Source organism: Pagrus major, chromosome 6, assembly GCF_040436345.1.
Source record: "Pagrus major chromosome 6, Pma_NU_1.0".
Lineage (NCBI taxonomy): Eukaryota > Metazoa > Chordata > Actinopteri > Spariformes > Sparidae > Pagrus > Pagrus major.
The window spans coordinates 35,067,935-35,093,024 of NC_133220.1; the positions used below are offsets into that span (position 1 = coordinate 35,067,935).

Genomic DNA, 25,090 nt, shown 5'->3' on the forward strand with positions numbered 1-25,090 from the left:
CTGAAAGATAAAACAATTACAAAGAAAGCCCCTCCCTCCCACCCTCAATCACCATCTCACCATCTCACCATCTTAATGGTATTTATTAAGATAAATACCATTTATCTCACCATCTTAATGGTATTTATTTGGCCCCACAGGCTAAGATTAATTATTTTCCACCTTTCCAGATTGTTCCTTATGTCCAGAAGTAAAGGTTGTATGTTAATTTTGACAGTAGTCCCTAAATCCGCACACAATTTCAACCCCAAGTACTTCATGCCCTTTGGAATCCACTTGAATTGGAAAGCAGAAACAACTTATATATATTACATACATATTCTACTGGTAACCCATCCAATCCCAGTGATTTACCTACTTTGAGTGATAAAATAGCATTTCTAACTTCCTGTTCTGTATAACTTCCTCCATTTGCTTAGTCTGGATGATAGATTAGTTTCCGATTTATAAAGTTTGGTATAAAAATCCTTAAATACATCATTCATTTCCTTAACACCGGTCAATACATCTCCATTTTTATCTTTTATAGCTGGTATTGTAAAGCTTGCGTCTTTCTGTTTAAGCTGCCTCGCCAGCAGTTTGCCTGCCTTTTCTCTGCTTTCGTAAAAATGACCTTTCAACCTGAACATTGCATATTCTACTTTTTTGTTGTATATGTCATTTAATTGGAATTTCAGTTCACACACTTGCTTCAAGCGATGATCAGTATGATTGACTGCTAATGACTTTTCTGCTTCTTTAAGTTGAGATTGTAGCCTAGCCATTTTTTATTGGGTTTCCTTTTTCTTTTTATTTGAGTAAGCTCTTAGTTTGCCTCTTACATAGGCCTTTGAAGCCTCCCATACAGTGCCCAATTTCTCTGTTGAACCTGTTTGAGATCTTACTAATGAATGAGTAAATGTTTGATCCTGAAATAAAGACACATTTAGCCTCCACCTGCTCTTCTTTATCACATCTGTCCCAATTTTCATGCCCAACTGCACAGTAGCATTGTCTGTTACAGGCCCAATTGTGCAGTCCACCACCCCTCCTGTAAGGTCATTTGAACAATGAAAGTAGTCTATTCTTGAATGTGATTTATGGTTGTGCGAATAAAAGGTATTTTCTTTTTCTCTGGGATTTAACCAGGCCCAGATCCTTCATCAGCAAATGTATGGCCTTTCTATCTTTTGGCACATTACTAGTTGGCGAAGTTTTATCTAGAATCCCATCTTGTACCTGATTGAAATCCCCTGCAATGATTATGTTTCCATCCAATATATCCCCCAGCATTTTGTTTACCTTATGGAAAGATTCTGGCTCTTCCCTATTTGGGGCATATATATTGCACAAATTAATCTTAATTCCATTTATCTTGGCCTTCACACATATTATTCTGCCTTCATTATCTTTATGTTGCCTCATCATTACAAAGTTTAGTTTTTGTGGACTAGTATTGCCACCCCACATTTTTTGCTGGAGTAAGAGCTATGAAATATCTGGCCAACCCAGCCTCTCTTAAATTTAATTATCTCTGAGTCAGTTAGATGGGTCTCCTTTATAAAGGCTACATCGGCTTGTTGGGATTTAAGATAAGTCAAGCATTTCTTCTGTTTTACTGGGTTCTGCGATCCATTTATGTTCCACCTGATTAACCTTATAAAGTTAGCCATACCCTCATATCTTATATAGTTTTAAATATAAGAAAAATAGCTCTGACATCAGATATGTAAGATATAAACAACCCACTGAGCATTTAGGGTGCTGTCTGACTGTCAAACTAATCAAAAACCAAAACTGTGCTGAACGCTCTGCACAAACCATAACACCCATTTCACTCAAAAAATAACAATAGACATAAGTAGAAAAAGACAAACGTCTCTCTTGAAGATAAACAAACAAACCCCCTATCCCCCTCCTTTTCCTCATCCTCTGATAACTTATACCTTCCCCAACTCGGTCCGTGAGTCGTGTACAGTGGCCAACCCCCTGAACCTCCCAAAATCCCCTCCTTGAAATAGGAATTTGTCCATAGTATTAAAGCAGTCATTGGCTATCCAATTAAGTCAGCAGACAGAGGCCAGTCTTATACAGCTCTATAAACAAAAACTAAAAATTCCATTCTTCATTGGGGCCTCTATCTACTAATACACAGCCTGTCACAGTCAGTGTCTGTTAACTGCAGTACAAAGGAGAGAGCTTGTCCATAATTTTCCTCCTAAGTAAAATATGATCAATCAAAGTAATTCTCTTTGAAAAAAGATAATAATAAAAAGAAAAAGGGAGGTCATCCATGCCCTCATATGTTCCCCGTATACGTACAAAAAAGGAGCAGTTCGTATTCATTGTTAATCTCTGCCAGCACTTCAGTATTGTAATTTTCTACTCATATTGAGCATGTTTCCCTGGTTAATTTTTATTCACCAGACTCTGTGGTCTCCTTGTTCAGAAACTCCATGGCTTTGCCATGATCCTTGAATTTCATCCGTTTTCCTTTCCAAGTGAAGTGCAGCTCTGCTGGATATGCCAGGGTGAAACATACATCCAGGGCATGCAACCTCTTCCTCACCTCTGTGAACTTTCTCCTCCTCTCCACCAACTCTCTCGTCATATCTGGGAAGAAGGATGGTCTGCTGCCCGCCCATACGACACTCTAGCCACTTCTGTATTTTTCTCTTGCAGCTGTCAGCACTCTCTCCCGCTCAAGTAGCTCAAGAAGTGGATGATAATAGTCCTGGGAGGGCGGCCGTCATCGGGCATTGGTGCGGTGCTCCAGTGTACGCCTTGCAGCTGTGCATGGTCTAGCTCAATGCCCAAAGCCTCTGCGATTATTTTCCTCACACACTCCGCCAGCTTCTCTTTTAGCCCCACCAACCTCAAGTTGTCTTCTCATTCCCCGTCACTGGGGCGGCTATGGGACCCACTTGTTTGGCATGCTGCACCTCACCTGCCATGCTAGTGCAGCTCATTGCTTGTCTTGCAGCTCTGGTCTTGGCATTATTTACTGTTTTCTACCTATCAAACTTGGAGGTTACTTGGTTATCCCTCTGGGAGTCTCGGTTCAGGTTCCTCAGCGATCCCACGTGACTCCCATCGTTAATTCAGTTATTTGTTCAAGGAGGAGGTTGACAATTTTAACAATACCATTAACTGCAATAATATTATTATCATTACATCGCCATCTTTTAACACCAACAACATTTCATTAACATCATTATATTTTAAAAATTAATAATAATAAAATAATAACATACTGTAATATTACCATTTATTAAAAACTAAGGCGATAGTATAATATAATGATCATCATAATAATCATAACAACAACAATAATAATGATAATAATGATAAAACAAATAAAGTAAGAAGAAAAAATGACAACAACACAAAACATAAATATTATAGACTATAATTATTTGGTCTTCATCGATTAAATAGGTAATTAAGTTAGTAAAAAGATAATATATATATTAGTATAGCAATAATAATAACATAATAATGTCATAAATAATACCAATAACAACCAAAACAAGATGAATAATAACAACGTTATTATTGAAGATACATAGTCATTGATGTCATTGTTGAAATACTTTCCTTTATTTTGATTCTATGTATGTAAGTATATACACTGATCAGCCACGTTTAAACCACTCATAGTTCAAGTGAAAAACATTCATCATCTCGTTACAATACCCTGCTCTGCTGGAAACCTTGGCTCCTGGCATTCATGTGGCTACTACTTGACATGCACCACCTACCCAAACACCTCTGCAGAACATGTACACCGCCTCCCCAGATCAGTGTATGCTTGTATATATGCTTGTTTGTTTTCAGCGGGTGTGTATGTAAATTATGATTGGTTCACAGGCAAAAAAAGTGTGTGACCAATATGATCAGGTTTGTAAAAAATGAATGAGTGGTGACCAGATGGAGAGGGCTTCTATTGCAGTGTATTGGATGGAGGTAGATAAGTTCTCCATAGATATGTGATCCATAAGGATGTTTTTCCATTGTGTGACGTTTGTGTCATTCTTTGATTCACAGTTCATTAGGATAGTTTTCTTGGCGATGGTTAGGGCTATGAGGAGTAATTTACTATTTGATTTGTTCAGGTTAGTTGTTGATGTGCTTAGTACACAGAGCGAGGGGGGTAGAAGGATGTGGAACACAGAAAGTGACTCTGTGACTTTTTTCCAAAATTGAATGGGTGTGCAGTGCCAGATAGCATGAATATAACCATCAGGGTTGTTTTAGTGCAGTTAGAACATATTTCTGATGTGAATCCCATTTTAAACATTTTCTGCCCAGTGAAGTAAATTCTTTGGAGTACATATTGTATTGTATTGTATGTTTTGGCACAGATTTGGATGACAAATGAGCCATCAGGACTGTAAATGACAATGTTCCTAGCATTGCTGTGGTTACAAGAACACTGACTGAGCAGACTGGGGACCTTAAAGAGACAGGCACTGAAATGAAGCGTTCAGATAGAGGGTGAATAGAGGTGCTGCAGTAATGGACAGAATGAGAAAAATCACGTGTTTTTGGAACATTAAAGCATTTTCTAGTAAACACCCAAAATAAAAGTATGAACTTGAAAATGAGCATGATATGGGACCTTGAATACCTGCAATGAAATTCCTTCAAAGTCTTCAACACATACATAATATGAGTCTGGACAAATATGATGTAAACTGAAACTTGCTGTAATACTAGTTTGTAATTTTCTGTGATCTTTTCATATCACGCCAAAATGTTACACAGAAGATAGATTTAATTTTGAAACCCCCGGGACCTCTTCCTCTTTTGCCATCTTTAAGACAAGTTTTAAGCCCCATTACTGCTACACCTGTAAAAATCCAGAAATGATGTTAACAAACCAGCAGAGGACAAACATACTGCAAGAGCTTTTCTGATATTATTGTGGAGATGCATGCTAACTCCAGATCCTGACTGTGTGTGTGTGTGTGTGTGTGTGTGTGTGTGTGTGTGTGTGTGTGTGTGTGTGTGTGTGTGTGTGTGTGTGTGTGTGTGTGTGTGTGTGCCTCTCTGTCAGGTTGGGAGCAGTGTCAGCCGGACTGCTGTGTGCACTCACCACCCTGTCTCAGCAGCTTGAGAGTGAGGGCGCCGTCGACGTCTATCAAGTGGCCAAGATGATCAACCTCATGAGGCCAGGGGTCTTCACAGACATTGTGAGTCTGACAACTGCAACTGAAATAATACCTCAAGATATACTCTATGCCTTAACATGCCTTAGATATACAGCAGGACAATACTTCTTGTTCAGAAGGAGTCCAAGTAGATCATCATTTCAATGAACTCAATAAGTGATCTGTCATGCACAAAGCAGTTATATAAAGAAAGATTACGTGACAAGCTGTGCAGTTGAAAATACTGTCATTAAGTTACCTTTCAAACCTCACAGGTTAGAGTGGAATATCCTGCTTATACTGTAACATACTGTAGCTTCTTGCTACAATCAAAATAAAAGGCATGAGCATCAAACTGAGAGCATGTCATTGAGCTGGGGTTGTGACAATCTGAAAAGAAAAACAGTGTCTGGATGAATTGAGTTCAGTATGGTGAACTAACATGGCAGCTTTACATCCACATTCAGCAGGCTTTTCTGCTTCAGTATAACTACAGGCTGTGACTGGAGGAAACAGCTTGGTGGTTGGTCAGTGTGCCTTGGTCATTCAATTCTTTTTTCATCAATGGCTATTATAAAGCAAAAATTGAGTGATAATTTGATTTTTGTTTTAAAATACACAAATGACATCACATTCAACAAAACTTTATTGAATCATGATGTGTAATATAATGTGACGTGCTGTAATGCAAGTCTTTAGTTATCTTTGGCCACTCCAAGCACCAGGACCGTAACACTGCAAGCAGACATGCAACAGAATCCAGGCTGGCTTTATCGGGTTATCGCAATTGATGGCTCACTTGACTGCAATGAGATTTCTGTTGATGACAGGCCTTGTTTTGCCATGGCTAAAATCATGTGAAAGTAGGTTGTCAAAGACTTTTTAGCCTGGGCTACAGAGACACAGTCTGCACATGAGCAGTCCTACACTTGGTGCTCTTCTCTTGTGAACGGCCACATCTAGTCTCAGGATATGAAAAAACATGCCTTTGATTTTACTTTTTGTATTGTTGAAATAAAAAATGAAAATCAAACATTTTTTTAGATTTCACTGATGTCTTTTTGACCATGAAAAAGAAAAATGTCTTGCATTTCAATTTTATTTTTTGTATTTTGAAATGAAAATGAAATAATCTCTCAATTCTTATTTTTTTTAAACCCGTTTCTGAAAAGGAGATGGAATGACCAGAAGATACACTGACCATTTTCATACAGTATATTATACTCACCTTTTCTCCCCTCTGTCTGTCTTTTCTCTGTCTGTCCACAGGACCAGTACCAGTACCTATACAAAGCTCTGCTCAGCCTCGTCAGCACCAAGGACAACGACTTGGGCCTTCTGACCAGGGACTTTAATGGGACCATGGCGTCCATGTCCGACCAGTCCGACCAAGCAGAGAGCATGGAGTCGCTGGTCTAAGAGAGGCCTCTCGGACACCTGGAGCTGAGCTGAGGGCGTCGTATGGGTCCAAACACCCTGCAAGGTCCCTGAGCCCTACAAAGGAGGCACTTAAACTTTGTAAAACGTCAAGGAACTATTGTGGACAAGACTTTTTGAGGCCTTTTTTTGCCAGACTCTTGGTTAAAATGAATAACCTGATTACTTTTTTACACTGATAAAAAGTTTTTGATATTTATTTTTTTCGCCATTTTATGTCTTAATGTTCTCCTACTGAAGAGTTTGCACCGCGTTTTTAAGTTTCATGACGGCGTCGGTAGGCAACGAGAAACACTTTTCTGTCTTTTCTTGTTTGCACTATATAATGTCAGTGTTACTGCCTATACTAAAGCTGACACACTTGGCTTTTCTCCACTCAAGCTCAGATTTTTTTGACATTCCATGGCTTTGGCCCTCATTAAACCAACTGCTTCTATGAAGGACATTGTTCTGCCTGCCACCTACCAGTTGATTTAAGACAAAGGACAGAGAAGGCACAAACTCTCCGCCTCAGTAACAAAAAGCTGTTCAACTTCAGCTCAGCGTGACCTCCTCCGCCCTGCTCATCTATAGTACTCATATTACCGCTCATTTATCACCAGAACCGAGATCTTGGAGCATATTGCCACAGACAAGTAGTGCTTGTTTTCTAAAATCAATTCCCTCTTCACCTTTGTTTGTTTCTTTGCCTTGTTTTCTTGTCACTCTCCTTATTAGTAAGTCACACCCATGTTAGAATACCTAAGGTGGTATAACAACTGCTACTGTGAAATTTTATTGTTTCTTTGTATAATTCATATTATGCTTTTTAATATATGGAAATACTGTATGTATACATATATGAATATATCCTTATCATAATAACTTTGTGATTTTTGTACATGTCCTTTGTGGCCTCCTGCCTCAGGCCGGTTGATCTCCACCATGTCCACTCCAGTACTTACAGCTGATCCCCAGCCATTTGGAAGCGGACTCCCTCAGTCCTCTACGTTCGTGTATGCTGCTAAATCATCTGAACTCACACACACACAAACACACACATACAATGCCACCAGTAGTGAGCGATTTTACATTTGCAAAGTTGACACAACAGATGATGCAACAACATGACATTCTCCGTCTTTCTGAAAATCGCATTTTTAAAGTTGTTGTTTTTTTCCAGTCATAGATTCATTCTGACAGACAAGCACGGATTAAGAACATAAAGGCCGGTATGTGGAGCCCTCGTTACAGGGTTGAATCAGTGTGATCTGCAGGGGAAAGCAGAGTCAAAAACAAGCTCTATGCAACAAGTTGGATAGGTTTTAGAAATGTGAAACAGGGTTCAAACAGTCTTAAAACTGTCTCGATTTAAGCTATTCATTTTATTTTTGTTATGTCAGAGTAAAAACAGCTAAACAGCCTGCTTATTCTGCTTTAGAGTCTTTAGGTGCTATACAGGTTTGATGTGGTGTAAAAGGCAAGAATCTGACAAGAAACATGTTGTATTTATATATAATGTAAAGTTCATCCCTTGATTTGCGAGTTGGAAGCCTGGTGTTTGTAATTTTGTTTCTGATCAATCAGTTGCTGCATTTTCCATCAGTCTGCAACCTTCGTAAAGTTAGGTCTGAGCCGCTGTGTGTGGTAAGAGACATGCTCTTTCATTCTACTTATCGTTTTTCCACACTTCATTAAAATTTGGAACGGCTCATCTTCCATCCACATCGCCAGTACCAATTCCCATGTATAGTGGCGGATGAGAGGGAGTGCTCAAAGGTGTGGCTATTTTTCATAAAAGATAAAAGCTTTCCCAGCCTGTTCTCACTCCTAACACGCCAAATACAGCAGCCTGCTCAGTGGCCCTACGCTTCTAAGGATGATGCTGTAGATACCCCTCTACCATCAGTTCTGGAGGTGCTCCTATAGTGTGGTTGAATGGGTCATACACAGGACTTTCCTGTAGGAGACGAGTCCCAAGTGTCAGGGTTGACTGTTGACTTTCAAGTTATGTAAGTAAGGACATTTTTTTCTTTACTTAACATTAGTTACATAAGTGAGGTGACGTAGTTTTTGTGCCTAAACCTAACCAAACTGTGACCATTTCACAACATCTATAACAGTCCAAAAGTCAGAATATGAAACTACAAGTGAATGTTTGTTAGCAAGCTTTAAGTCTAACTGAAAATTGGATATTTATCATTACTAACTTGACTCTGGAGCGCTGCCCGTGCAAAACTGATGCTAGAGAAGAAGGTGAGGGGTCTTAGTTTGAAGCTTAAGGCCACTGACATGTGGCATGTAGATGGAGTAGCACTGTTAATGTTGCCAGTCATTGTCATAATGTCTCAGAATCAACTCTTGCTAATACAAGTTTATTTATAACATTTAATATTCAAATATTCAAGTGTTGCTTTGAGTTGATATTTACGTGTTATATCTTGACACAAGAAGTCTCATCAGTCATGTTACATGATTGTCAGTGGCAGCTTAAATGTGCTGAAAGTAAAAGCGGTTTTGGCTTTCAGCCTGTTTTGCTTTCTTTTCTTAGTCAAATAATATGACAACCATTTGAAATTGAATGTTGAGAAATGGAATCACAGATCATTAATTTTATATTGCAGCAGTACCCACCCGACTCCTGTGTCAAACTTGAGAGATGTGCCTCGCTTTTCTCTATATTTGTCTTGTTGTTGAAAAGACCAAAACAAAGCAGGTGTTATTGCATCTCTCAATACTTTAACATTTCACTACCAAGTCTTTGGCACTCAGCCCAAGCCCATTGATCCTACTCAAGAATTTAACCTTTAAAGATAGTTTTATTTAAAATAAAACACTCACCCAGTAAACAGCTTATTAGTAGCACCAGTTCATTGTCATTTTCTTTGGATTTGCTGACAATGAAATATGTGTAGAATATTGTCAGCCTTATCCTCAGAATTAAAACGGATCAAACCACTCACTGACCACATGGTCTGACAGTCTGTTGTCCTTCTCATTAAACTCAGAAACATAGGCTCCATCTTTCTTACCTTGTGCAGGTGTGTTAATCTCCACTTCTAAACAAAAGCATCAACCATGTCGTTAAAACCCAGGGCTCTGACCAGGTATGATTTAACTGCCATAGCAGACAGACCTGAGAGGATCGTTTTAGTATGACACAAACTGGAAAACAATGTGTGTCCACTGTGTAATATTAAAGTGACTGATTAGCAGAAACTGCATTTAGAGGCCCATTCGAGATCCGTGCTTGTTGACAGAGGTGTGATTACTCGCTCCAACCTCCCAAGGCCTTGTGTATATAGTCTCCATTCCTCACGCCCTTTTCTCCAGAGATGTATTTTTAAGTGGTTTTGTGGCCTACAAGCAAAGAGCAGTCTGAAATGTTTCCTGCTTTAGCTGCAGTAACCCTTCACACACACACACACACACACACACACACACACACACACATTTCGTTGACATAAGGATGTTCTGATTTAGCCACTGATTCTGATGATATTCTGTACCTCTGTGATCAACAGTGTCAACTGAACACTTGTAGTTTTGCATTTTGAATGAAAATGTGAAAGTGTTTTTTTCACACAGCACAAAACAGATAATGTGTTGAATGAGAGGGCAAAATGATTTCTGATTTTTAAAAAACTTTTACCAAAGACTTGAATCCTTCCCCTGCAGAACAACATATGAGGTGAGCTTCTCTTTCTCTCTCTCTCTCCTTCTCTCTCTCTCTCTCTCTCTCTCTCTCTCTCTCTGTCTCTCTCTCTTCTGACTGGATGTCCACCCCCCTCTCTCCTCCTCCTCACACTATATCTGTATTTGTATCAGTGTCCTTACGAAGATTTGCTTCAAAGTTTCACTTCAGTATTTGCTTTAACTTCAGTATCAGAGTCTTGCAGTAATTGTTCTACACCATCATTTGGAATACAGATAAACTGAGCAGACAGAAGAGCATTAAAGATGCAAAACATTTCTATCTCTGTTTCTCTGGCAGTGTTATCTCCATGTGAGATAATACAAGCTAAACTCTCCAACACTAAGGGAGACCTTTACAAAACATGTTCTGTTTCTGGGGCACTTCTTTCATTTTGAACCACATCCTTTTGGTGCCAGGTCACACCAGAACGTGGCATCCTCGAACACTTGGTGAGCTACTGTTGCTGCTGAGCTAACTTTTAAAATGCTAGCTAGCAGATAACCTGCTACTGCTCCAAGTCATAGATGCATAATAAAAACTGGATACAGCCTCAGCGGTGAGGCCCCATTCATTCTGAAGACAGCTGGTCAGTGGCGCATGAAGCCAAAAAGTTCATCTTCCCAGGTATAACATTTCCGGATCTTTTGCATTGTATGGCCCACGGAGCATGCGCAAGACTTTCGCCAGTTGACCCAGCTAACATCTGGTTTAGCTGCTGGCTAACTTTGATTGGAGATAAAATGATTTAATCATGCATCTTATAGACTTTCCAAATGTTATTGGATTGAATGGATCAAATTCTGAAAGTGAAACGAGTCATCTAGCAGGGGTTGTGATGATCAAAAAAATGTATCCACCGTTTTGCAGCCGCTTCTTTGACAATGTAGGTGTATGGGAAAACGTCATGTATGTACACCATGTGACATTGTGATTACACCATTTCACCGCTACGTACAATTGGCTTCAAAGCCTGGCCCTCCTCCTGGGGGCTTGGTTAAAGTAGCCAAGTAATAGTAGTAGTAGCCATACTCACTGGCTTACTTATGGTCACTCACAAGACAATATGTTAAAACCGATTGATTCAAGGAAATGCTTTCCTCTATCTCTGTGTGAATCTTGACTGACTGCAGACTGTGCAGCATCTGTTTTGTAGAACAGTTTGGCCGTGATATTAAACTGAATGCTGTGTCACAGCTAATATGTTAGCCGTCTCAATGTTGAACTCACTGGATCCCCAATTCCTCAAAGTTAAACACTGTCAGGACAGTATGCAGTTGCTTATTAGCCTGAATCCACGTGTCGAATGTACTGACCGAGTGAAATGAACTGATTTCTGATTTCTGCTGTTATAAAGGCTGGTGTGATCGGGCCCTTAAGATGGTCACAGTACCGTTTTTCTTATACCCATTTACAAGCCATTCAGATTATTGCGATCATTCAGAATGAAAAGTATTTTGTGTTGCCTTTGAAGCACACACAAAGCTGCACTGTCAATAACAAATGTACATATATTTTGTTGCCTCTGTAACCCCGCCCTTCTCTTGAAACTGTGTATGTATTGACTGTGTCAGAGGAAATGTTTCATCTGATTTATGATTCAGATTTTCAGTACTTCTCTTTTGTAAATCAAACTTCTTTCTTTTACCATTTCTTGACTTCACATGTACCACAAATCTCTCACAAGGTTTCCAGTCTGACACCTGTCTGGTCTGTAGTCACAGATTATTTCAGTCTGTTCTCTGTTATTTGAACTCACTCATAGAATTACTATTTGTGGTGGATCATGTGGAAGCCAGGTGTCTGTGTGTCCAGCTTGTGGTCATCATCGTATTCCAGTTTCCAGGTTCATGCCCTCCATCAACGTTCAGGCAGTGATTGTGATATTACAATGTTATCCCCTCTTCTTTTGATTTTTTGGCTTTTGGTATTCATCCTTCAGAGGCTATGATTCTGTTGTCAGACGTGAACAATAGGATAGCTCTCTTGTAAGTCACAGGATGATTTTCTCTCCATTGAGCCGTTTTGGAAAGGTGGCTGTTTGTTCCTCTTTTGTAACATGAAATAAGACAAGAAGATGGATTTCTTTTTTTGTTTTGTTTAAAGCTATATCAAAGCATTCTATTATAGTGTTATTTAATATGTAAATGGTATTGCTATACATAAAATAAAATATGGGTTTTGATGTAATTTTCTGAAATCATTTGTGTGATAGTATTTGCTTTGTTGTGTATTTTAGTTGTTTTCTCCAGGCCCTGTCACTGGTGTTGAACCTGTAGTGTTTGATAGATGTTGTTGCTTTGGTTTGGTCCAATTATTGAATGAGACATTACAGTATGTTTTTAATTAAACAGACATTTCCTCCCATACCTGACCAGCGACAGAGACAGAATTGCAAATGTCCCCATTGTGGGACTAATAAAAGGATCATCTTACCTGAACATTAATACTTCAGTAATGGCTTGCACAGTCCAAATCTGCTCCAGTATATCAAACTGCAAAAAGTAAAAATTTGGAATTAAATGACATATAAACACAAAACTGCTCCTTCACACAAACAAACGAATAAAAGCTATTTATCAAATTTATCTGACTTAAAATGCTCCTCAAGTTAAGACTGCTTTCCTCCGCTGCTGTAGTACAGATTCTTTCTAAGGTTCACAGACCACATTTACATTATATAGTATATTTAGTTAATTATTTATTTGAATAATTATGAATTTATTAATGCCCACATTTATTTTCAATATTACTTTGTTCCATTTAATGTCATATTCATTTATTCATTGAGCCATTTATTTATTTATTTTTGATTTTGGTAAGTTCACTCCTCCATACTCAGTGGCAGACACTATGTTACAGAAATGTAACTTCTTCATAGTTAGACAACTTTCTTAACCATGACAAACTTTGATATTTGAAGGAACCTGGAGGAATAAGGCCCAAACTGTCTGCATGGTTAAGTCCCACGGTCTGTTCCTGACATTCAGATGAATCAACCCTCTGATGTGTGATGTGTATGTTTCATAAATAATAAAACACCGTTGTCCTTAGTCTACACAGTATACTCAGTAGATTTGTTGCTACAGCAGTAGGCCTACTTTGTCTGTCTCTATAAGATGCACAAACAAAAGTTATGGTTAGTCAGCTTTTATTGAAGTGCAGATTAAATCCAGATTTGTTACTCTCAGTTGAGCTGCATGTTGAATGTGGATGGAAACTGGAGGACCTGGGATAAACCCACAACAGCAAGGAGAGAACTCGCAACTCTGTGCTGCCCTCACCCTTGAAAAGGGGCAATTTAATAAGAACAAAAGCTCCAGTGTGCAGGATTTAAAGGCCTCACCCTCCCTTAAAAATGAAAAAGACCCTCCACAGAGTCAGTGTTTGGTTTGTCCATTCTGAGCTACTGTACAAACTTCATAACATATAACATAACAGACTCTGTGGAAGAGAGCTTGCTCCCTCTGTAGTTATTAAGAATCATTCTGGGGTAACAACACAATTCTTAGTTTCAGGTGATTATACACTGATGAAAACATAAGTATGAAAATCATACTACATTTAGATCCCTGGACCTACACTGGACCTTTCAGTTCATTCATCTCAAAAAAGGCCCCATTGCGATGACAGAAAAGTAGTCATTGTTTTTCAAGATGAATACAAAACAATAAAGAAAGCATCTTGGAGACTGAATATAGGATCCTTGTGAAAACCTTCATCCTGTGATCCAACACTGATACAGGAAGCGAAGGGCTTCTTCTCAATCCAGGCCACGGCAGACAATATCCTGATGATGGCAGGGCGCTTCTGTTTCATCTGGGTGGTGATCTATTCTCCAGGTCGACTACTTCACAAAGCACAATCAGGTTAGATCAGCAGTGTAGTTATTCTATGTCTAAATATGGTAGAAACACACACAAACACACAGACAGACACATATACATTAATAAGCATCACCCCAAACCTAACCCTAAGTTTGAGGCTGACTTTGAAAATGGCTGTGGCCCGAGCAAGGGTGCTGGAACTAAGGGAGGTACAGGATTGGTACTCGGCCCTGGTATTTTTGTCTCAGACCGTCGACCACACAACCCACCAGTACATCCTTGAATCCCCCTGAAATATGTGTACTGTACTATTCCTTCAAATCACTGTGCGTACCATCCAGCCCAAAACACACTGGTGCTCACACACCTACCATGTGAATGTGCATGCTTACTGGACAGCAGCAGCAAACAGTTCAAACATACTGCAGGTGGTATGGACTTGACATACTGTCAGCAGACCTCCCTGGGCCCTGAGCTAAATTCTCCTAAGGAACCATCTGACACCTCAGTGCTCCCAGTTTGTTCCATCTGTCAGTTTAAGAAAATGTAAATCTATACAGAACAGAATGAGGTATAAAAAACAATATTCATTCATTAAAACATTTTCTGATCATCTCAAGATAAGTGAATATTAACATTAGGCTCTGCTGCCTGGTAATTACTTCAGTCCTCACAGTATTATAGCCTACAATTAAATGTGGCTCTACTGAATATACTGAAAACATAAACCTCTAAAATCCTTGAATACTATTATTTACTGAGAGATGTGCATCAATATTGGACATTATTCCAAACTACTCCAGATTTTAAAGTTAATATTGAATCAGTGGTGTAACAATGTGCTTCCATCTTGCATTAGTTCAGAGTTGTAACCAAACCTTGATGGGAACTTGATAATCATTGTCTCGTTTTAGAATTATGTGCGAAAGTTTCATTTCGTGCACGTGTATATAAGCATATGTGCACGCGCGAGGCTGTTCACAAACACTGCTGTCTGCTGGTGAGCATCAGAGGGAGGCCTCATGGACCCTTGTGTTCACAAAGCACAGACACAGAGAGACTGCAGGCCAGCACACCAGTCCAACCTGAGATGTGCTGTCTTCGATGGTAGCGCACATTAAACAAACACTGCCTTCTGCAATAGAACCAACAGGGGGCAGCAGATAGCCTACCTCTGCTCTTGGTTGCTATGGTTACTGAAGCCATGACAGAGAAGCTGTCAAGTTCTCCGAGACAGCCGAAAAACTTCCGATCAGAAGATTCAAAATAGTGACACATTATTTGTGCAGATAACCGGATCACTTTTAGTCAGGTGGTAAGCCTGGAGCGCTGTTCTTACACGCTGTGTGCAACTATAGTAACACAACCATTACTACCACCGGAAGCACAGACTTTTTCACTAAGACAAGCTCAGAAGGTGATGCGATTTTCCGCCCAACGAATCGTGCTTTTATTTTGAAGTACACAAGTGTTAAATTCCGGTGACTTTGCTGATCTGTGGTCAGCTGGGTCCTTCCCCTGTACAAACAGGAAGCGTGGTGCTGTCGGTGATGTGCCGTCCTTGGTGAGGTCTGCTGAGGAGATGGAGTTAGTGGAGAAACACGAGGAGATGTGAGTATGTCCGCCTCAACACGAACCAGTAGGATCGGTACCGTGTGGCAGTGGTTCTGTGTGGGTCTGCCATGAGCAGCGGGTCTCTGCTGTCCACACAGCTGACGGGACATTTTCACCGTTGGTCTGTGGGAATGTTTCACGTGTTTACTGGTCATTTCAGTCGAAGCCCGCTGCTTCAACTATGTTCCGCGCGCGCGCACATTTTTATGTTACTAAATCACAATTGTGCTTTTGATTGTTTCCAATGAAGCAGAACAGGATCTCAGGCTGACCTGTCCACTGAATTATGACTCAGGCTGCAACAAGCAAACTCCACCAGTGTATCAGTGTTAGTGGTCCAGGCCTCTGCTGCATGTGTGGTAGAAGTAGTATAAAGCTTCTGTGGCTCCAGAGGAAGCTGGACGTAGTCTGGTGAATTCCCTGCAGTGACGTCCACCTGGGTTATAACTGTCCCTGTAGACAATCCTTCATTTCCTCTTGTTACCAATGAATCCATTTTAACATCCGTTTGCTGACATGAATGATGAATTTGACTTGACAACTTCAATGTAAATGTGTTCATTACATTTTGTTCATGGAATGAAGGACACTGTTTTGAAAATGTGATTTGTTTGAAGTATGCAGACAACACTACCATCATCAGCAGCAAGACAATGATGAGAGTTCACATCAGGAGGAAATCAACAATCTTACAGAGTGGTGCCCAGAGACCCATCTGCTGCTCAACGTCAGCGAAACCAAGGAGGCAAAGACACACCTCTGTCTACATCAGTGCAGCTGAGGTGGAGCAGCTGAACAGTTCTAGGTTCCTTGGAATTATCGTCACTGAGAACTTACCTTGGTCATCACACATCACCACCCTGGTTAATAACGCACAGAAAAGGCTCCACTTCTTAAGGAAACTTAGGAAGGTTAATTCTGGAGCAAGATTCTGGTCAACTTTTACAGAGGAGCAATAGACAGCATCCTGACTGGAAACATCACAACCTGGCATGGTTCATCACGGCCCAGGACAGGACGGCTCTGCAGCGGGTGATTAAAACCAGCAGAACATCACTGGTACCATCTACAGAGCATCAGTGACATCAGTGAAGTGAGACGTCTGCACAGAGTCCAAAGATACTAAAAGACAACAGCCACCCAGCCACAGTCTGTTCACCCTGCTGCCACCTGACAACAGATACAGAAGTATCTGCTGCTGTACCAGCAGACTACAGAGCAGCTTCAGTCCTCAGGCTGAGAGACTCCTGATCAACACTTCACCATGAATAGTTTCTCTTTCTGACTTGGTTATTATTAATTTATCTTTAAAGTTGTTTGTGTGTATATATATCACTACGGGAATTACAAACAGAAATGTCATTAAATTTATGATGACAAATTCATCTTCAGTCTCATCTAAACAACCATAGAAGTGCTTGTGCTGTAATAGACCCACCCACCTGTCAGTGTGAGATGCACTGCAGTGTTCATATTGGGGTTATCAGTGTTGTATGAAGCCTGGCTTTGTCCTCCTGTCACTTTGCTTTCTCATCTGTGTGTGACATCAGTTTAGGAAGGAGAGCAGAGCTGCTGGAGCAGATGGAGAGTCGCAGAGAGCAGCTGAAGATCCAGAGGAAGCAGCAGCTGGAGGAGTGGAAGGCTGCGCGCCACAGGAACACCACACTGCTGCAGGTACAACGGGCTCATACCACATCCTCCATAGAGACATGATGTGAATGATCATCAGCCCTACATGGCTGTAATCGACCCGCAGAACTGTTTCACTTTGGCTGATTAGCGCTCTTCTAAGGACCGAGTGGGCACAGTGCAGCACTGACACTTCCTTGACTACCTTGTTGTCTTTTTAGCAACCAGTACTGAAGTGATTTGTTGATTAATGAATTAATCACTGATGGGAAATCAAAGAGCAACACTCCTGATAACCAGTTAATTAGAGTAAAAAAAGAGTTAGAGTAATTAGAGTTTAAACTAAAGTTAGTCAGTAAATGTATCATTTTTCAAGGACTTGTTAGCTGACAGAGAGATGGTGCAGGGACCCTCTACTACATATACTGTATAAAATTCTGTTGCATATTAAACTGGGCCTATATACAATAATGTAGCGGGACCTATAGTGCCATGTATACACAAGTCAGCAGCAGTTGTAGCATGCCATATGTTAGCAGTGTTAGCCTCGCCCTCTGATGTGGAGGGGATGTCCGAGTCCCTCGATCAATAACTTACAAAATGATCCACGGTGGCTCACATGAACGTTTGTACCCGTGTGATGATAATACAGATAACTGGCCAACATGTTGCAGTGATAAGTAGTTAGCTGACTGGTTCCCTGTGACAGATCAGTGCTGCACAGTGTTTCAGAGTAAAGTTAGGTTAGCTTGCTCACATGATTGCACAAGGAATCATGGGTAGACTATCTACAGTGCTGTGTAAATGACATTTTCTTAACTATGAATTTATCTGTGCTAGTCATATGTTGGATTCATGTTTACGTGTATTTCCAGACATATTTCAATCTTTGAAAAATAAAAACTTTCCAAATATTATTAAACAATGATTTTGCGGCCCATGAGGACCCCTTAGGGGTCATGGACCCCCTTTTGAAGAAAGACTCAACCACAAAAATAATAATGAATGGATTAATTGAAAATGTAATTATGGTTGGTGATGGCTGTTCTTTTTTTGGTGTTTCAGTGTATTTATACCATCCTCACAATCAGCTGCCCTATTCAAAGCTAGACGGTTAGTGAACAGTATGCAGTTAAAAACAAGGTGTGACTTCACACCTTTACAGGTGTGAATCACAATTTTACCTGTAAAACTGCAACAAAAGCACAAATGACAAACAGAGATCAGAACATGACCAGAGCACATACAACAAGCACAATGTAACATGCTGAGTCACTCTGCTAATCATTATCTCAGAGCTACGTATGTTAGCTATCAATGAACTAATCCTTCACTCTGTCTCAAGTAAACAATCTACAGCACTATATTCTTAGGATATATCTTTATATATGCTCCTAACATGCAAAAAATGATAAACATGACACTTACAGACAAATAGTGTACTATTTACACTGTAGCACCTCATTAACTCTGCTGTAATACTACTGCTGCTGCTGAAGAGCCAGCAGGGGGCGCTGCAGCACACATGCACTCAGCAGAGGGCAGAACAGTGTTAAACTGCATTTTCACATTCATCTGCCTGTGAGTTAGTGTGGAGGGTGGAGGTATCCTCAGAGTGTAAAGAACAGAGGAACAGAGTGAAGCTCTCTAAACCATTCAGAGCTTTCAACACTACTCCCAGGTGTTCCACTAACACACTGTGGGGTTGTTTTAAGTGAACCTTTAAACATTTAGAGCAGCTATTCCTAAATTTAAGAGTGACGAGGCCACCCAAACTTTGACATGAGACTAAGATGGAGTATTGCTCAATCATTTCATGAACAGTTCTCATTACTTTTATAAATGTAAATATTTAATCATATGGCCCACACTTTTGCAATCACTGACTTAGATAAATACTGTATATAATATAATGTAATATAATATAATATATGAATTTACTACATTTGAGGGCCAAGCTCTGGGTAGAGATTACAGATTATGGTTAATGACTGAGTCAGTTCTGTGTATCTGCAGGATTTACAGGAGACTGAGGATCGTCTCAGAGGAAAAGAGCGACCACAACCATATCTCCTGGCTCTGGAGGTAACAAGTTGTTGTTGATTAAGTAGCTAGGAGGTTCTAAATGTAGCTGTCCACAGTACTGCCCTCGTAAATGTAATACAGTTCTATGCACAAAGAAATGTGTAGATTTCCTTATAAGAAATCAAATGTAGGGATCCAAACTGTGTTATAAAAGGTGAATGTAACCAGGGTTGAACCTGTATGACATTTTCACAGTACGATCACCATCTTAGAAAATATCATAGTTTCACAGTATTACACAGTTGTTATAATTATTATTTTCACTCACGATGACCTCAGCTGAATGAAAAATAAGGGATTTTGTTGTTTGAACAAACGCTTTATTATAAATTGGCCGATACATAAAGTTCAAGTTGGTGGGAAGATGACTGCTAACCCCTAACCCTAACAGCTGACATACACAATACAAAAAACAAGTGAATTGAAAGTCCTGACAGAGAAAACTTTGTTGCTTCTTGCATTCAGTTTGTAAATTAGTCGATGTAGCTTAAATAAAGGTTAAGTTTGAATTTTTCTGCAGTCCTCACCTGACTTGTACTTTACACCATAAGAATCTCCCCCTTTACTCCTCCATGGAATAACCCTCATGATGAAGTCAGATGTACTGAGTCTGCCAGCAAGGTTTATATTTTTTTCTATGTTGCAGACAAGATACTGGGCGTCTGTGGAAGAGTCTATACCAGTCTGGGAGCACTTCCTCCTGGGTAAAGGCCGACATCCAACTGATGGTCCAGCAGAGCCACCCAGGAGAGCCAAACATAAACCCAGCACAGCTACAGACCAGGGTCGGCCTCCTCGTCCTAGACCCAGGACTGCTCGATAGATGAACAGTGATGCTGATGTAGCCTCAAAGAAAGCTTTGATGGTCACATGATGCAGATGATCACCTGATGACTCTTGTCTGGAGCAGGGCCGGTCAACACCTGAGGTACTGACTGTAAAAAGAGAGGAGTGATGACACACATCCTCGCAAGTACGATCTGTTTAGATCACCACTAAACATAGATCACTACTTTTTAAAAAAGAACATTTTCTTATTCCTTCTATTGATGTTAGGTATTCACTGTCATGGTACTGTGGGAGCAGTTACATCATGCAGATCATACTGTGTCCATCCTGACAGTGAGATGAGTAAACGGATAAGTTGTCATGAACACTGTGACAGATGATGCAACTGTAACACACTTCAGATTTAATTTACGATGCTTTAAAATGAGGTTCTGAAGCAATGAGGTGTCATTTTCATTCCTTGCCTGCTCCACTCACATCTCACGGGAGGAACTAAGATGCAGGGAGAGGAGGCGAGGAAAGGAATCGAGGATGTACAAACTGGGAAATGAGAAGAGGGGCTTCTCAAACCAAATGTTTCTGTGCAGTTTTCCATTCAAACCACTAGAGGGAGCCAGTGACATAGATAAATGCCCTGTGTCCATGAAGACAATGTGTCTGTACTTTTTCTATGGCTGACGGTGTCCACAACAACTTCAGACAAGTAGCCTGCTGAATCTCAGTACATCTTTTTGGACGGTCAGGGCTCCACTAGCAGCCTGATAATCAGATTTCCGTTATGTGTCACTTGATTATTGGAGTTTCCATGTGAGCAGAGACTCAGAGGTCTGCAACCAGGTGACTCAAACTGATTACTTTTCAATAATCCACCAGTTGTGTCCATAACAGTTTGAAAAACTGAAGCATTGAGGAAAAACACTTAAAATCATTATCTTATGAATAAAGATATGTTCTGTTATTGATATATATCACAATGTGGCAAAATAATCAAACTGATGTTTGAAGCAGGGAAATCTCCTTTTTGTTAGAGATTTTTACTTTGACAGAATGATTGAGCTGAAGTCAGACGCTTGTTTGTACATTACTGTCACTGTTCACTGCTCTTGTACTGCTGTTTGTGAGAGGACATTAAACTCTGATGCATTAAGAAGTTTGGCTTATTTTGTTGAAATCAAATATATTCTTTATTTTTATCAAAAATTTTAGCTCACTTGCTAGAGCATGTGACCCATGTACAGAGGCTGTATCCTCCCCGCAGTGGCCCAGGTTCAGTTCCAACCTGTGGCCTTTTGCTGCATGTCATCTCTCTTCTCCCATTTCCTGTCACTCTCCGCCTGTCCTGGTGAATAAAGCCATAAAACAGACAAAATAATTATGTTAAAAGTCAGGTATTGAAAAGGACTGCTCTGCCTCCAGATGTCTGAGCTGTGTGCAGTTGTGTTTTTTGAAGGCTTAGTTTGGTCAGCTGCTTTTTGCAAAGTGAGCTTATGCAGTATGACTACTCTCATTCATGGGGTTATAGCTCACAACGACAACACAGCCCAGATGTATCTGGCTGATATAATTAAAGTTGTGCGTGGATGAGCGGAACACCCCACCGATTTGTCACCAAATGCAAGAACAGCACACCTCCTCCCTCTCTTTAACCCTTAATTGTTGGTGATCAGACCTGCGCCCGGCTGACGCGGAGTGGCGGCTTGACATATGCAATCATCCGGACAGCCAGGGTTGAAGTAGTTGGCAGCTGCCCCGGCTCCTCAGCTGGGGCCCCAGCGCTGCAGGCCCTCGGGGTTAAACCAGCCACCGGCAACCACTGAACTGGACTAGTCTGGACTGATAGGGGCTGGGTGGTGGGGTGCTTGTTTAGTGAAGGAGCAGGATGGGGGCAAGTGCTGTGAGGTCAAGGCCAAGATTCAAGGAAAGCCGGGGTGGGGGAGGTATTAGGGCTGTGTGTCCAATCATGGGTGACAGGATGGGTTGGTGGGAGGGTGAGGGGGGGAGGATGAAGATGTGATGTAGCAAATTATCGAAAAGGGTTTTGAAGAGCACGATCTGGAGCCCTTCCAAATGACTAGCCCTGCATTATGTATTCTAATGGCCGAGGCCCCAGGGGGCTGGAGACCGAGTCGCTGCTGTTGTCAGTGACCAGACCTCGTTCACCCTGCCAGCCACCGACAACAACAATGACCCCTCAGACAGCAGCCCTGCGCTCCTCCAGCCTTGCTCCGTCTCTGGTGGCGCGGCATGAATTTGGAGCTGTACAATTATGCAATGAGGTTCGGCTTTTGAGAGCCCACTGAGGGCCCTGACAGATAATTGGCTGAGCCCAAAGCCGCGCAAATGGTTAAGTGTCGACTCCAGTTGATTGGATAATGGGTAATTGCACGCTGCATTTCATTCAGTGATATGCTGCGGGTATAGCAGGGGCAAGTGAAGGGGAGGGAAAGAATGGAGGAGGGAAAATATTTTGGCATGCTGCGTTTCTGCAGCCTGTTATTTCACACTCTGACTCTGTTGCATTTGTTTGGATTTCAAGCCTGGAGAGATCGCAGATTTGTATCAACTGCTGATGTGATTTAAATTGCAAATTACATCATTTTATTGTTGAAGAGTTTCATTTTTTTTCATTTTCTCTCTCAGCCTCTGAATTCAGATCTCACAGATCAGGGCGGCTGCTGACTGTCGTGCCTGGTGGCGATGTTTGAGGCTTCCCTCTGACCCTGTGTGAGCTTGTAAGTCCCAAGTCTCTCCTTTGATCATGGCATGTCACCTCTACTTAGGAGCCCAGGCTGCCAGCTCTTTGTCTTTTCCTTCACAGAGGCCTTGACTGTTGTCATGTTGTCTCACATTAAATAGAAGGCTTCATGTTGTACACTAAGAGGAAGCAACACTGGCCTTAAGGTAGCCTGGCCCAGCTCCCCGTTGACTGCACAGGCACCAGTGTAACATTTTCTCTTTAACAGCCCTCACTTCACTCGTCTCACTGTAATGACAAACCTCTCAGCTCTCAAAGCTCCTACCAACAGAATTACTTACAAATTTTGTGCACTTAAACAGGCCCAGCTTTCTGGAGCTAATGTGAAAATTCTTCCTCTGCTTGAGCTGCATTATTGCTCTTATAGAGAAGCCCAGCGGGGGGGGGGGCTTGCTGAATTCCACTTCAGTCACTGTATTGATTGTGCTTCCACAGATGTGGTTCTGCCGTCGCCCAGTAAAGTCAGAATGCGCGGTGCTATTCATATTGACTGATGGATTAAGTGGGCAGCTGAAAGCACACGTATGAATTTTGTGTTTGTGTACTTGTGCCTTTTGTTGATATTGATTGTGCCTGGCCATTGATCCACACATGGCACCAGCGTGTTGTTTTTGATACTTAATGAAGTCCTTTATCATACTCTAATCAGTTTACTATCACACACACCAGTCAAAGCAAACACTTCAGTCGGTTTCTTACTTATGAAAAAGCACACGGGTAATCACTCTGAGTCTGTTTGGGTGTTTCTGCTGCAGTGCACTGTAAAATAAATCTTTAACTTATAGGGGAGAGATGGACGTCTTCTCACTCCTGTTCCTGTTTGGTCATGCTCACCTCTTTCAGAGTGTATTCAAGTGTATATACTCATTTTAGATTTCTCAGTGGTTGAATGGAGAACAAACATTCTTGTTTGAACAGCTGATCCGTCAGTGAGTAAGTCGTCACATTGTAAGTTTGAACACATGAACATATAGAGGCTGTCCACACCGTTACAAATCTGATGTATTTAGACACATTTGCAACAGTGTCTGTGTATAATATTCAAAATGCATGTACTATAATTTCAATTTAGGATGTATTCTCTGCAGACTAGACTGCAGTATAACTAATGCTGTGTTACAAATTCAATCAATACCAACATGCATGAATCCAGCCAGTTGTTTCAGAGGTCTTTCATTGATTTCTTTGACAAGAGGGTTTATTAATGGGGAAGGAAGTGAACTAAACTGACAACATTGCCAGAGATCCTTTATTGATTTTTGTAGGGCGAGGGTTTACTCAGGACTAGGCATGGGACTATATGAAAATTCCATGTTGGATTACCCTGTCCAACATAACTGCTATTCACCATATTATCCCAATAACCATCAAAATATTCTTAAAACTGCTCTAAAAACATACTGGAATCACTTTAACCTTGTATTTTGTTAGGAAACAAATAGTTTTATGGCATCACAGATAGGACACATCTCTATTTAGTGAAAAACAAAGAATCTTAAATAAGTAATAAATGATAGGATCCTCGTGCACAAATAAAGGATACATAGATGGTGGTGACCTTCTCTCCCTGTCTTTAGTTTGGAGTCTGTAGTATTTACACACACATCACACTGAACTTATTTTTGTGGGGTTACAATGTGCAGGCCATGCCTTCAGCCATGGTGACATGCTGAGGCAATTCTTCAGGAAACCAATAGGGGACCAAGGACTGTACTGTACGTCAGCGAGCTAGACATGTTTTTCAAATTGAGAATATTCACAATTATCTTGATTAGTGATTATCCCGATAATTAAAATTTAGCACAATCAAGTTTTTGTGATTGTTTTTTATCAGGATCTGTGATAAAATCGTCTATTGTCCCATCCCTGCTCAGGACAGACCTGAGAAACCAAACTTTGAAACAAACTGAATTTCTATCTTTCATTGTTGGACTATTTTTGTTGGACTTTATTTTTGGTGAATATTATTTGAACTTGCATCACCCTAACCTCCAAAATGCCACCAGGATAAAGCCAAGCTGTTGTTGTAAAATACCCTTTATCTTTTTAAAGAAGAGAATGTAGATGGCAGTTGTCAGGACATAAAATCGATGATCTCTTCATCTTTACAAATCTAAATGTGATAGTCTAACAAAAGCAGAGCTGTCCG

The 25,090-nt window shown here is 40.7% G+C and overlaps 2 protein-coding genes across 2 annotated transcripts in view; both read left to right on the top strand.

The window, feature by feature from the left end:
- The window catches only part of ptprga (protein tyrosine phosphatase receptor type Ga), a 507,602-nt gene extending 500,169 nt beyond the window's left edge, over positions 1–7,433 (top strand). Inside the window, exons 30-31 of the mRNA XM_073468860.1 lie at positions 5,039–5,174; positions 6,402–7,433. Of these exons, the coding sequence (XP_073324961.1) occupies positions 5,039–5,174; positions 6,402–6,551 (286 nt within the window). The 3' untranslated portion in view covers positions 6,552–7,433. The remainder of the gene's footprint in view (positions 1–5,038; positions 5,175–6,401) is intronic.
- A 7,658-nt stretch (positions 7,434–15,091) lies between these two features.
- On the top strand, positions 15,092–21,336 carry cep15 (centrosomal protein 15). The gene is made up of 5 exons (XM_073468067.1): positions 15,092–15,176; positions 15,575–15,680; positions 17,234–17,357; positions 19,329–19,397; positions 20,044–21,336. Exons 1-5 carry the CDS (start codon positions 15,092–15,094, stop codon positions 20,218–20,220), a joined length of 561 nt encoding a protein of 186 aa, XP_073324168.1. The 3' UTR covers positions 20,221–21,336.
- The last annotated feature ends 3,754 nt before the right edge of the window (positions 21,337–25,090 follow it).

Coding starts and splice junctions, on each gene's coding strand:
- cep15 (XM_073468067.1), top strand. CDS start 15,092: ATGGACCCTTGTGTTCACAAAGCACAGACACAGAGAGACTGCAGGCCA. Junction 17,358..19,328: donor GGAACACCACACTGCTGCAG/GTACAACGGGCT, acceptor GTGTATCTGCAG/GATTTACAGGAGACTGAGGA. Junction 19,398..20,043: donor CATATCTCCTGGCTCTGGAG/GTAACAAGTTGT, acceptor TCTATGTTGCAG/ACAAGATACTGGGCGTCTGT.